At 37.6% G+C, this 14947-nt stretch overlaps 1 protein-coding gene and 1 pseudogene across 1 annotated transcript in view; both read right to left on the bottom strand.

The window, feature by feature from the left end:
* Positions 1–3100: 3100 nt before the first annotated feature.
* The window catches only part of RP1 (RP1 axonemal microtubule associated), a 342341-nt gene continuing 330494 nt past the window's right edge, over positions 3101–14947 (bottom strand). The window contains exons 29-30 of the mRNA XM_054561625.2: positions 9044–9125; positions 3101–3252 (exon numbers count right to left, since the gene is read on the bottom strand). Of these exons, the coding sequence (XP_054417600.2) occupies positions 3117–3252; positions 9044–9125 (218 nt within the window). The 3' untranslated portion in view covers positions 3101–3116. The remainder of the gene's footprint in view (positions 3253–9043; positions 9126–14947) is intronic.
* LOC100445210 (putative elongation factor 1-alpha-like 3) lies at positions 4483–6096 on the bottom strand (annotated as a pseudogene).

Raw genomic sequence — 14947 nt, 5'->3', positions numbered from 1 at the left:
CTTTGTGCTATGCACTCTGTCAGTAATTTTTTGCTGTCTCTGAAAACCTAGAAATAAATATAGCTTCACTGTTAGTTTTCCAGTTTTCAAGGAATAGCTATTATGTAAGGGGTTTGGACTGAGACAGTCCCAGAATCTGGACAATGTCTAAGAAATGAGCACTATAAGGATAAAATAAACAAGAATCCACATAAAATGGATCCAATTGGTATTTACATCACCTCCCCCCTCAAGAGAAGAATTGTAAATGTTCTGTTGGATAGAACTGGGAAATAGACAACTCCAATATGAACTGTGGCAGGGTGGGGAGAAAGAGGCAGGATTACGTTTGGAATGAAACTGTATTGTTGCAGCAAAGTTTGTAAAACTAGAGGCACTGAGTGTAATTATCTGTGAATACTTATTCTGCACAAATATAAACTGAATTGGGAATCATTTAATATTTCAATCTCTAATAAGGTGTATTGTGTGGTAAGGCAAGAATGATTCATGTATTTAATAGACACAGAGCACTGACTACAAGCAGGCAGTATGCCAAGGACTGAATATACAAAGCTGAGCACAAGATATCTCTCCCTCCATAGGGCCTGCGAGTTAGCGGAGAGCACCTGGTATGCCAAGAACTGAATATACAAAGGTGAGCATAAGATCTCTCTCCCTCCTTAGGCCTGCGAGTTTGGAGGGCGCCTCGGCTCTGTTTGCAGCATGCACATTATTCACTCAAGTCCCTGCTAGAACACTGGCCCCTCAGAGGGCAGGGGAAATGACTATGCTGTTTGCCGGTTTATTCCAGTGTCTGGGAGATGCTTCACAAGCTTCTGCTTAGTAAACGAGTGTGTTTGTTCAGTATCCGCTTTGTGCAGGGCACCATGAAATAAATGTCATCAAGGGCAAGAGGTGATTCTCCAATCTTCTGTGCAGCCTGGAGTGGTCCCCCTTATCCTTGGGGGATATGTTCCAAAACCCCTGGTGGATGTCTGAAACCATGGATAGTATTGTACCCTATTTATATTATGCACAAATTTCTTTTTCTCTCTTTACAATTTAACAGACATTTGTTCTTACTATAGGTCTTAGCAACCTTAGCATTCAATGTATTTTCTTTCCTTATTAAGACAAGAACTTTCACCTTTTCACTTAAAGGAAGCACTTTTCAGCTTCTCTTTGGCATATCTGAATTGCTAGAGTCACTACTCTTGCACTTTGGGGTCATTATTAGGTAAAATAAGGGTGACAAACACAAGCACTGCAATACTAGGACTAAGTGATTCATGGATACTCGGGACAAGGAGAATATTCACATCCTGGATGGGAAACAGCAGGATGGCATGAGATTACATCACACTGATTAGAATGGCATGCAACTGAAAATGAATGAATTGTTTATTTCTGACATTTTCCATTTAATATTTTCAGACTGTGGCTGACTTCTGGTAACTGAAACCTCAGAAAGCAAAACCATCAATAAGGGAGAAATATTGTACTTATTTTTCTTACCTCTAATATGGTCTACTGGAAACTTTAGAAAAAAAAAAAGGCTGTTTTTAACTTCAAATCACTGAAGCTGTATTCTTGATTTATTTTCATCCTCATATGTAAAAATATACCATTTCTAAGGAATGGATTATTTCTTGGTCATGTGTTAGTAAAAGGGAAACCATTATAACAACAGCATCTACTTACTGAACATTATTTACTAATAATGATCTGCCAGGCCAGAGTTAAGTACTACACACACATACACACATGCGCACACACACACACATATAAACACACATATACACACACACCGTAATTGTGAAATGTGCCGACTACTAGATATTTATAAAATAATTTTAGGTAGTATATAGACTAACCTAAAATTTTTGGTAGACGTAGATTTATTTTAATGTGTTTTAGGAAAAAATGTAATGACATATTAAATCAGTGATTTCATGGATATTTGGAATACGATTTAGGATGAGGCCAAGCTCTCTTCACTCTAAATACACTGATTTATACACAGTTCAAGGAAGAAAATATCAAGCGTATACTAGTACAGGTACTATTGCAGATGACAAAAATCATGCAGGTGTTATGCAAGATTTGTCTCCTTGGCCCCTCTGCCTGATTTCACAGGATACTAAAAACAAGCAGGGAAGGCAGGAGGGCCAAGGTCACAGTGTGGATGTGCATGGGCTCTGAAATCAGACTTCTAGGGTCACATCCTGGCTCTCTTGCTCGTTCCACTCTCTAAGCTTGGGCAGGTCACTTGGCTTTTCCATGGGTTGGTTTCCTCATCTACAAAATGTGGGTGATGAGAGCATCTACCTCACAGGGGCAAAATAGAGATTCAAAGACAGGTGTCTTTGATATCAAAAGCTACATCCTGACCTCTCCTGGGCTGGCAAATGAGTTTTAGCTTATGTGCCAAATTAACGGATTAGAAGAAGGCACCTGTGGCACCAAGTTTACAAGTGTTTGAGGCTTCATGAGAAAAAGTGACCGATGGATGTGAGATATCTGCCCTGCACTCTGCTGCTGTCTGCCTGCAGGCCTCTGTCACCAGCTCAAAGCTGAAACTGCAAGTGGACCCACAGGACGTGCACTGGGAACACAAGGTAACCCAATTGGTTAGGTTCTTTCTACATTTTCTTATTGATCTTACCACTAATTCTGAGAGAGACATACCATTGTCTAACAATAAAACTTCCACTTTAAAATTAACATAGGTTGCATAAAAGTGTTTTTCATGCATCAAATGTTATTAGGTACCTCTTCAGTTATTTTCTACAAAGACTACTTATTTAAACATTTCAGTAACCTTAGCAGTAAGTCAGATTTTCTGAAAGAAAAAGGAAAAGAAAGAAGGGAGAGGAGGGAGGGGAAGAGGGGGGAGGAAGGGAAAGAAAAAGAGAAGGAAGAGGAGGGGGAAGAGGTGAGCAGCAGCAGTATGGGTACCCCAGATACCAGGGGCTGATCTTGTTCAGCTATTGGCCATAGCTCTCAGTGCATCCTCCCAATTTTGGAAGTTCTCAGAAACAATGAGTGGGTCCAACACAAACTGACCCTCCCCAGGTGTTTGCTCCAGCCCAAGCAAAAGACAAACGCACTATCACAATCAGATCAATAGCCTTTTAAAGTATATTGGAGTGATAGGCCCAAGTGGGCCCTTTCAGGAGATGGTAGCCAGTCTCTCCTCCTGCATTGGAACTACTTTCTGCGAGCAATTCCCGCTGGGTCTTGCCATCATCTTGGTACTCATCTAGCCATCTGCCATGGAAAAAAGAAGACAATTAATATGAGAGAGCATTGAAAGAAGGCTCATTAGTTAGAAAGGAAAAAAAAAAGTATGGAAAGAATTTAAAGAGGCCTTTAGAGAGATTGAAATTTTAAAAAAGGATTTAAGATTTTAAGCCACACCAGATTATTTAGCAGTCCAGCTTCGGCAAGCTTTTTTCCTACACTCAAGTTGCAAAGTCATATTGGTTCACTCTAAAATTTTGGCTTTTAGAAAAGTCCTCTGGTAACATTACAAATATTCTAACATAGTCAAAATTTCTCACTTGGAGTTTCCTTAGTGATAGCTGTTATTTCTCTCCTGTCATGTGACTGGCAGGTATACACAGTGGCTAAACTCTCAGACTCTAAGACAGCACTCTTCAAGAGAACTAGAATACAAACCACATATGGAAAGAAGTAAAAAGAAGGTAAAATTAATATTTTGAATTTTCATAAATTCAAAAGATAATTATTTCAACATGTAATCAGTATAAAAATTATATCACATTCTTTTTTATTCTCCATTCTTGAAATCTGGAATGTATCTTATACCTACATTGGAAGAGCCACAGTTCAGTAGACATATGTGGCTTGTGGCTCCCATGTGAGACAGTACAGTTCTAGAGTCAAATATATTTTGATCTGAATCCTGACTCCACCAATTATTAATATATTCAGGCAAAAAATTTACTATTTTTATATTTCAAAGACAATTTCCTTGTCTTTGAAATATAAATATCACAGAGTCTACCTGTAGGCTAGCTGTGGGGATCAAATAAGTATCTGTGTGCAGTTCTGGCTTTAACATGAAGCCTATTCCTTGGAAAGCATTCAGTAAATGCTGGTGATGGGTATTCTTCTGATTTTTCTCTACAGCAATACAACAGATGGGTGCAGAAATCTTAGAGGCTCCCACAACACAAAATATAACCCCTCTATATCTTGGTTATTTTGAAACTCCACAAATAAAGTTATAAATAACTTCCTTCTCAGAGACCTTTTATTTTCCCATAATTAGAAGGGGACTTGCATTTAAGTAGTTGATAATCTATACTGGGGAAGACAGTAAAGCTTATGTCATCTAAATGCTCCAAACACTCCAGAAAGTAGAATTTTCTTTTTTCTTTTTGTTTTTTTTCTCATTAAACTTTTCTAATGGGTCTCAAAATTCTGTGACAAATTTTTGGTCAAGTTGTTTCCATTAAAAAGTACTGATTTTAAAAACTAATAACTTAAAACTGCCACACGCAAAAAAGAAAACCAAAGTGGTCCACAAAACATTCTCCTTTCCTTCTGAAGGTTTTACGATGCATTGTTATCATTAACCAGTCTTTTACTACTAAACTTAAATGGCCAATTGAAACAAAGAGTTCTGAGACCGTTCTTCCACCACTGATTAAGAGTGGGGTGGCAGGTATTGGGGATAATATTCATTTAGCCTTCTGAGCTTTCTGGGCAGACTTGGTGACTTTGCCAGCTCCAGCAGTCTTCTTGTCCACTGCTTTGATGACACCCACCGCAACTGTCTGTGTCATATCAAGAACAGCAAAGTGACCCAAAGGTGTATCATCTGAGAAGCTCTCAACACACATGGGCTTGCCAGGAACCATATCAACAATGGCAGCATCACCAGACTTCAAGAATTTAGGGCCATCTTCCAGCTTTTTACCAGAATGGTGATCAATCTATTTCCTTCAGCTCAGCAAACTTGCATGCAATGTGAGCCATGTGGCAATCCAATACAGGGGCATAGCCAGTGCTTATTTGGCCTGGATGGTTCAGGATAATCACTTGAGCAGTGAAGCCAGCTGCTTCCATTGGTGGGTCATTTTTGCTGTCACGAGCAATGTTGCCACGACGAACATCCTTGACAGACACATTCTTGACATTGAAGCTCACATTGTTCCCAGGAAGAGCTTCACTCAAAGCTTCATGGTGCATTTCGACAGATTTTACTTCTGTTGTAACATTCACTGGAGCAAAGGTGACCACCATACTGGGTTTGAGAACGCCAGTCTCCACTCGGCCAACAGGAACAGTACCAATACCACCAATTTTGTAGACATCCTGGAGAGGCAGGTGCAAGGGCTTGTCAGTTGGACAAGTTGGTGGTAGGATGCAGTCCAGAGCTTCAAGCAGCGTGGTTCCACTGGCATTGCCATCCTTATGGGTGACTTTCCATCCCTTGAACCAAGGCATGTTAGCACTTGGCTCCAGCATGTTGTCACCATTCCAACCAGAAATTGGCACAAATGCTACTGTGTCGGGGTTGTAGCCAATTTTCTTAATGTAAGTGCTGACTTCCTTAACAATTTTCTCATATCTCTTCTGGCTGTAGGGTGGCTCAGTGGAATCCATTTTGTTAATACCAACAATTAGTTGTTTCACACCGAGTGTGTAAGCCAGAAGGGAATGCTCTCGGGTCTGCCCATTCTTGGACATACCAGCTTCAAATTCACCAACACCAGCAGCAACAATCAGGACAGCCCAGTCAGTCTGAGATGTCCCTGTAATCATGTTTTTGATGAAGTCTCTGTGTCCTGGGGCATCAGTGACAGTCACTTAGTACTTGCTGGTCTCAAATTTCCACAAGGAGATATCAATGGTGATACCACATTCACACTCAGCTTTCAGTTTATCCAAGACCCAGGCATACTTGAAGGAGCCCTTTCCTATCTCAGCAGCCTCCTTCTCAAATTTTTCAATGGTTCTTTTGTAGATGCCACCGCATTTATAGATTAGATGGCCAGTAGTGGTGGACTTGCCTGAGTCTACATGTCCAATAATGACAATGTTGATATGAGTCTTTTCCTTTCCCATTTTGGCTTTTAGGGGTAGTTTTCATGACACCTGTGTTCTGGCGGCAAACCCGTTGCAAAAAAGTGAAAGTAGAACTTTCTTACAAAACAATTTTATAGCAAACTTGATATCTTATGCACAGAATTCTTCAGCAGAAGATAATTCACAAAATCATAGTTATATCATAGAAGCAACAGATTGATAGACACTAAATTAAAACTTTCCAGAGGGCCAAGGAACCAAGAGTCCCTGCTTTCTGACTAATGGGTCTGAGGTGTGCATGCCATTAATCTCATTAGGTCACAGTTTGCTCATCTGTCAAACCATGAAACTAAATGTTATCTATGCTTTCTTCCACTTCTGATGGAATAGCAAGATAACTTTTTTATTACTTATTTATTATATATCATATATTATTATTGTAAATTATTTATAATAATAAATTAATTATTATTATAAATTATTTATTACTTATTTAACCCTGGGTCCTCAGAGAGGAAAGGCAAGGAAAACAGTTTATATTGCTATAGTTAAGTTAATGATAACAGTGCAATGATACACCTGTGTGCATATCATTCCATATGATAGTATAATACAATAAAACATCTTAAATATTTTCATCTGCATCATTTTTTTTCTATAAGTCCAATTTCTAGGGTTTGCAATTATTCTAAAATGTAGAAATAAGTCACCTTCATGATTTCTACTCCTTTGCATTGCCAGTAAAATTGATTTTGGCTTGGAAGAGAATGCGACCATTATCACCTGCCCTGGATGCCTTTTGACTTTGCTAAATGTGGCACATTTAGAAAAATAATAATCTAGTATCTACTACTTACATTATTTCATTGGTACCATCACATTTAGAGCAATAAACTACACTGTAAAATATTAAACACAGCTTCATATGATACCAAATATCTAGATGTGATATAAAACCAAATGTTGTATATATACTGGCCAATATGGTAGTCACTAACCATCTGTGTCTATTCAGCACTTGAAATGTAGCTAGTACAACCAAGTAACTGAATTTTTATTTGATTTGATTTTAATTAATTTAAATTTAATTAGCCATATGTGACTAGTGGCTACCATATTGGACTGTGCAGATACAATATTTAAAAAGTAAAACTTAGTCAATTATTTGAGAGTTCTAAATACTAGACACATGATCTAGAAACAAAGGTGTGTTTTCTCCCTTCATTTGCATGTGTAGTATCATGTCTAAAAATTTCTTTAAAATTGCTTCTATGACAATAACATTTACCATCATGGAGCCTCTAATAATTGCAGGACACTTTTGTAGGTACTTTATATACATTGTCTGAAATCCTCAAACAACCCTGCAAAATAGGTGTCATTACTGCCATTTTACATAAGAATAAACTGAGGCTCCCAGAGCTGGTAAGTAACGCAGTTGTAATCCAAATCTGGTGCTAAAAAACTTCAATCTTTGCCCCTTCTATTCCCTATTCACTAAGATTTCTTGCAAAAATAAAAATACAAGGTCTCTTCCTAGAGCTTGAATTTCATAAAATGGCAATAGCTACTACTACATGCATTTTAAATGAACGTGCATTGAGAAAAGAAACAAACAGATGATCAGAGAAGTGCTACACATTTTGTTCATACAAAATGCAACTCCTTATTAAGTTTCAAAGGAATGACTATTTCCTAGAATCGAAACTATAGTAAGGTAAAATCCAGTCAGTCAACTAACGTGCTTCTCTGTAGGTCTGAAGAGTGTCCCTCACTTTAGGGAATAGTGATGCTGAACCACCTACTAAACTCAGAGCACACTCAGCTCTCCAGCTTCGTGTAGCATTACATCCCTCCTCCCTTATTGAGCATCAAGTGGAAGTTCTTTGAAGACAAGGACTCCACTTTTTTATCTCTAAATCTCTAGGATTTGGTATAGTACTTGACAATTAGCAGGCATGCACTATTTTTGCATAAATAAATGGATGGATAAATTAATATATTAAATGGATGGATAAATGAATACATGCAATGCATGAGTTCTCTAGATTCAAGGAACATGCAATCACATAGACATAGAACCTTGACACCCAGGTCTTCACAGCATATATAAGCCTCTCTCATTGCCCTCATGTCGTTAACATTTCCCATGTTCCCATGTGGGGACCATAGGTCTTTGCCGACAGAAACTGGAATGCCTTATTGCTGGATCTCCATTATCTATCCCACTTCTTGACATGGCGGGTGGTCAATTACTACTTGCATAATGACTGATCAAATGGATCAACATATTCTGTAGATTGGTTAATAATGGAGGGAACTTAACTACACAATTTCTATGTTTAGTGCATTTTGTTTTAAGGTACATTTGATATTCTACTTATTATAACTCTATAAAGTAGGTAGAGAAGATTTAATCATTCTCATAAAACTTTGAAAACTGAGAATCAGAAGTTTAAGTGATTCACCTATGACCACCCGGCCAAGGAATTACAGTTACCCTTGCCACTTAAGTCTCCTGTTATATTACAGCTATGCCACATTAGTACAATGCATTAGAGTTCACAGTTCACATATATACATCATCTGAGTTTAAATGATTCAAATGAACTAGGGGAAACAGGTATTGTTGCCATCTTCCATATGAGGACATTGAACCTCAGAGAAGTTAAGAGTGGTACCCAAGTTCGCAGTACTAGCAGGGAGCTTAGCACGTGTTTTAGAAACAGAAAGAAAAACCTGTTTTCCAAGTCCTAATCCAATTTCTTTCCATTTCACCATACTTTTTTTCAGAAGAGAAAAATGTTAGAGATTACAAAAGAAGACAGAATTACTAGTGCTGATAAAGGACAGCTTCTTGAGGAGAGAGAGCCTTCAGCTCTGGTTTTCAGGGAGAGAATGATGTTGTCCAACAGCTGGGATGAGGCATGCTGGAGGACACAGGTGGAATAAATTGGACAAAGAGAGCATAATTTTGCATAATAATGCATTAAGAGCATACCTGTTGCATGGAAACAGCACCTCTTCACTGCTGTCTTCATCTTCAGACTTGACAACAATACTCCCAAGAAACCATCCGTTACCTGTGTCAGTTGACAAAGGAGATTTATTTAACTCTTTAGCATAAAAATACCAGCATTGTGATTTTATTCATAGGTCCTCCAAATGTTCCTTTTTAAGTACACATGTCAAGGTACAAAAATATGCACATGCAAATTATGCCAGTAGAGAAATGAAAATGTGAGTAAGCAACCTAATTACTCAGAATACTAGAAGCAGAGGAAAAGAGAAGATAGGGACCCAAACTCTCTATAAAATTTAAAAAAAAATTATTTAAAAGCACATGAGCCAAGAATAAAGAGAGAAGTAAATTCACATAAATGCATTTCAGTTATGTTAAGTCATAGAAGATTTATAAGTTTAAATAGTAATGGAAAGTCACAATCAATCATCATTCTTAATAGTGAAAATTTAGAAGTCATTGATTACTGTACTTGTCAATACAATTAAAGAAAGAAAAAATGAAAGTAAGGAAAGAAGGGAGAGAGAGAAGGAGGGAAGAAGGGAGGAAGGAGAGGAGGGAAAGAAGAAAGGAAAAGGAAAACTGATAAGTATAGAAAAAAGAAACAGAACTGTCATTATTCACAGAAGATATGACTTAACTTAAAAACCCAAAGAAATCACAGAATATAGAATTAAGAGTGATGAGAAAAATTGTTAGAAATATAATTAATACATAAAAATCCAGTGTATTTCTATTAACCAGAGAGAAAAGGTTAAAAAGCATAATTTAATGAAAGTTACAATGCTGAATTGCTATAAAAATTTAAGAATTTGGGATTAAATTTAAAATCAGATGTAGTATAATTTATAGAAAAATCATCTAAATGTAGGAAATGACAGCAAAAAAAGCCATAAATAAATGGAGAACTATCTCATATTGGTAAGGAGGAAGATATCATAAAGATGTCAGTTCCTCATAAACTAATTCAAAACCTCAATGTAATTAAATCAAATTCACCATAGTGTTTTACATGAAAATCCAGAAGCTGGTAATAAAATTCATGTGGATGATAAAGGCCCAAGAATATCACAAGCACATCTGATCTTGAGTAAGGGAGGGGAATCACCCTACCAGTTATCAACATTTATTGTAAATCTATACCAATCAAGGCAATGTGGAATTGGGGCTGGCATAGATAAATTGACTATGGGACAGAAAATGAATTCAGAATTAACCTTTCCCATTCACGCAAACTTGATACAGGCAGCGCTGCTCTGCACATTAGTGTGGAACCATAACAAGAACTGCAAGCTGAAACTATGCAAGCCATCTTAATAATCAACAGGGAAAAATTATGACTGCTTGATGATCTTTAAACATTTTTTCAAAACATCAAAAAATCTTTACTGTGAATTTAAAATGGCTACAAAAAATGAAAAGTAGCAACATTAATATTTAATGCACTATAATTTAAAACATTAGTAACATTGAAAATTAAAATGTTTTTTTCTAATAAAAAAACTTAGGAATTGTTTGGTGCTTGCCTTCTTTTTCTCATCATATAATTTATAATACAGAGGAAGCATCTTTTGCATCTTAGCAAATTATTAAACTCCTAAATTTGAATCAGCTTACAATATTTTTTCTTTGTGTTTTCAATGTCATAAAATACCTCAGAATTCCTTTAAGTGAAGTTTTTATCAACTCCTTTGTCCTTGTCACCACCACCTTCCTCATCCATGGGCATCAATTCCCCTCATTAATTTCCTCTTGCTGCGAATCTACAGTCTCTCAAATGGTGGCAGTGTCAACACTTTCATGGTGGTAAATTATGTCTATAACCCCATTTATTTTAGATTTGAACTTCCGGCATTGCCACTTTTCGTTTCTTTGATACACTTTCATCTTTCAATGATATATTGTTATAAACTGTCACATGGATTCATTATTGGTAAACAAGGAAGCAACACAACTATACACTTTGCTGTCTAGGCATATACTGATAACAAATGCACCATGACCCAGCACCAACAGACAGACATTGGAAGAAGTGATGTGACTGGTTGCTGATGAGAATGTGCATCTGCTATCCACATAGTGATTTGTAGACTAAAAAGCAGGCAGCAAAGTTTGTACTTATGCAATTGCAGTTACTAGAGCATGGTAGCTGAAATTTGAACTATGCCGTTTGGGGATTTGTGTTAAGTAAATCATTGCAACTGAAATTTGTGCATATAGATTCCATGCAAAGCAATGACTCCTTGTATAAAATAAAGATGACTTTGTAGAGCTCTCAAGTGAAGATGAAGTAGTCAATATAGAGTGGTAGTACAATTGATGATGCATATGGAAAAGAATGAAAGTTGATTCCATCCTCATATCATACACAGAAATCAATTACAGATGGAGTAAATTTTAAATCTTAAAAACAAGTTTTAAAATATATGTATGTGGATGTATAAACTTGTAGTCATTAACATCAGGGACACATTCTGAGAAAGGCATCATTAGGTGATTTCGTTATAATGCAAACATTGTGAGCACTTACACAAACCTAGATGGTATCGTCTACTACACACCTAGGTGATACGGAACAGCCTATACTCCTAGGCTATAACCTGTTCAGCATGTTACTGTACTAAATACTGTAGGCAATTGTCACACAATGGTAAGTATATGTGTATCTACACATAGAAAAGGGATTGTGTTTCACTGCAATATTACAACGGCAGAGATGTTACTAGGTGATAGGAATTTTTCAATTCCATTATAATCTTATGGGACTACCATCATATATGTGGTCCACGTTAACTGAAACATGGTTATGGAGCACATGATTGTGCATATATACATACATATCTCCATTTGGAATACTCTGGGGGTAGAGAAGACTTTCTTAAATAAGACACAAAATATGGTGATAATTTAAAAATTATACTATACTCTTAAACTACTTTAAAATTAAGAATTTCAGCCATTAAAATATAACACTGACTAGAGAAGATATAGTGCCAGTCACTGCTAGTTGCTCTCCCTTTCTTGGCATTTCTGCAATGCGAGAGGCCCACATCTCCCAGATGTCTCTGCAGCCACAGATGAACTATGTGACTAGTTTATCAGGAATGAAATGTGGCCAGAAGTCATATGTGCAGCTGCCATCTCCCATGCTCAAAAGACACTGTTGCAGGGGACTTTCCCTCTTTCATGTGCTGTAACCAGCTCTGACCACACAGAGGAGAGGAGATTTAGGTGATGGAAGAATAGCAAGGCAGAAGGACCTGGTCCCTGATGGCTGGCTGGGAATGGCTATCTCTTTGGGGCTGTTACCTGTGTGTGGAATACACTGCTATCTTTAAAAAATCTTTTTTGTAAATCACTTTTTATTAGAGGACCTTTGCCTTTACCCTAAATATTATGGACAAGAACATGTATTTCCACAAACAAAGAAATTCAGTTAAGGATGAAAGAAAAGAAGAAGAAAGAATGCTCACTGTTCCTAGAAATCAGGGTAACGCAAATTAGGGCCAAAGGGAATACTATTTTATACCAACTTATGTAAAATAAAGGCAAAAATTAAGTGTACCAGGTGTTGGCGGGCATATGACATAATAGAAGTTCTTGTATACTGTAGGTAAGAGAAAAACTTAGTAGAATCACTTTTGAAACTAGTAGTTTATCTTAGAGAGCCAGATATGATCATATCCTTTGACCTACCTAGCAACTGTCTTCTATGGATTTACCTTAGAACCTGAGGTTTCTTAGCCTCAGCTCTGCTAACATTTGGGGCCTGATAATTCTTTGTTGTGGAACTGTCTTGTGTGTGGTAAAATGCTTAGCAGTATCTCAGGCTTCTACCCACTAGGTGCTGGTAGTAACATCTACCAGCTGTGACAACCAAAACAGTCTCCAGACATTGTCAAATGTCCCTAGGGGGCAAATTTGCCCCCAGTTGGGAACCATCCTTCTAGAACTCTTGCTTCTGTGCATTACAAAGTTTCCTTCAGGCTGTGCCCAGTGGCTCATGCCTGTAATCCCAGCACTTTCGGAGGCCAAGGCGGGTAGATTACCTGAGGTCAGGAGTTTGAGACCAGCCTGGCCAACATGGCGAAACCCCGTCTCTACTAAAAATACAAAAAATTAGCTGGGCATGGTGGCATGAGCCTGTAGTCCAAGCCACTCGGGAGGCTGAGGCAGAAGCATTGCTTGAACCCAGGAGATGGAGGTTGCGGTAAACCAAGATCATACCACTGTACTCCAGCCTGGGCAACAGAGTGAGATTCCATCTCAAAAAAAAAAAAGAATGTTTATTTCAGCTTGTTTGTAATAGTCAAACTGGAAACAACACAACTATGAATTAACAAGAGGTAGACAGATTAATTATGTATCACTATGCAATAGAATATTACACAGTGGTGAAAATCAACTATTGTACTACACAGGAAAGTGGATGGATCTTGGAAACAACGTTGAGTTAAAAAAATCATGTCACAAAAGAGGGCATATGGCACATCACAACTTTTACAAGGCACAGAAACTATCAGTGTTTTCAAGTATCCCCACATGATTAGTAAAGCCTTTCTTTAAAGCAAAGGTTTTTGAAATCATGAAAAAATTTAAAAATCGGGATGGATACTTTGTGGGAGAGGTGAACACAGGTAGAACTACCAGTACTGGTAATGTTCAGGCTTACATTAGGTAGTGGGTTATCAGACTCCAAATAATATACAGTTTGAAAAGAAAATATGGGAAAAGAACATAACCTGGATACTCTTATGGTATACTTTTCTTTTAGTGGAAAGAGTATTCAGAATGTAGGAAGGATAGTTTCACTAAAGGACTTTAAAATCATGTTATAGTAATCTCTTTTCACTTGCCTTAACTGGGTTCCTTAACTGAGTTTCAAATAGCCTAATCCCACCAGTCAGAGAAGCCCACTGAAATTTCCAAATATCCAGCCAAAACTTGGCCCTCACCCCCAGCCTACCTACCACATTTTCTTCTTTTCCTGTGAAGGTTTTTACATTCTTCCAGGTCCCTTCATCAAATGGACAATAGCACTGTGAAGGTTACTTTCAAATATTTATCATACTTCATTCTAACTTAACGTAAGTATTTCATATGTGTCTGTCACCATAGGCCCTGCCTGTGAGCACAGACACCCCATGCATCTCACTGACATTTGCATCCAGCCAGGGACTAGCATCCTGCAGTCCCTCAACAAAGAACCCTGGGGACACAGTCTGAGGACCTCTGGAATCGGGACCCCTGGAGGTGCTTGTGTTGCAAGAGACAAACAGAAAAGCACATATACCTCTGATTACTTGGTACCCACACAGGCAGAATCTCTGGGGTGGGCCCAGGGATCTATTTTATTTAAGATACTCAGATAATTCCTAAATGTTTTGAAGTTCTACAAATTTGCTACAAATTTGAGTCTTTACTGAAGCTTTCTATTTATTCCATTTGTTGTTAGATAACCCTAGACATAACTGTATTTGGATTAAAAGAATAATACTGTATGTGGCTTCTTCTTAAAAATGGAAAGAAAAAAATAACTTGAGAATCTCACTATTGTCCCTCCCATACCTGCACGTTCTTTGTTAATGAGTGTTTCCCTAAAAAAAAAAAAAAAAAAAAAAATCAGTATTTTGGAAGTTTATTGCTCCCTCCATCAAAGCCATTTCTATATGAGTAAATTAGCCATGTAAACATGTTTAAAATCACGATGTCCCTTTCATTCTTCCTTCTGTCATTTTTATTCTTTGTATCAAACAACCTTGGTTATAATATCCTCCCCTTCAAATGTGCAGCCTACCTCTTCAATAAATGCCTAATTCTCCTTCCTTTGCCTGCAGTGGTGATTGCCCTGATGTGGTGGCAGTTTTCTCTACAGCACCTCAA

This window comes from Pongo abelii, chromosome 7 (assembly GCF_028885655.2).
Source record: "Pongo abelii isolate AG06213 chromosome 7, NHGRI_mPonAbe1-v2.0_pri, whole genome shotgun sequence".
In the NCBI taxonomy this organism is placed as follows: Eukaryota; Metazoa; Chordata; class Mammalia; order Primates; family Hominidae; genus Pongo; species Pongo abelii.
The sequence above is the reverse complement of the archived record's forward strand: the minus strand, read 5'-3'. Positions and strand labels throughout refer to the sequence as shown.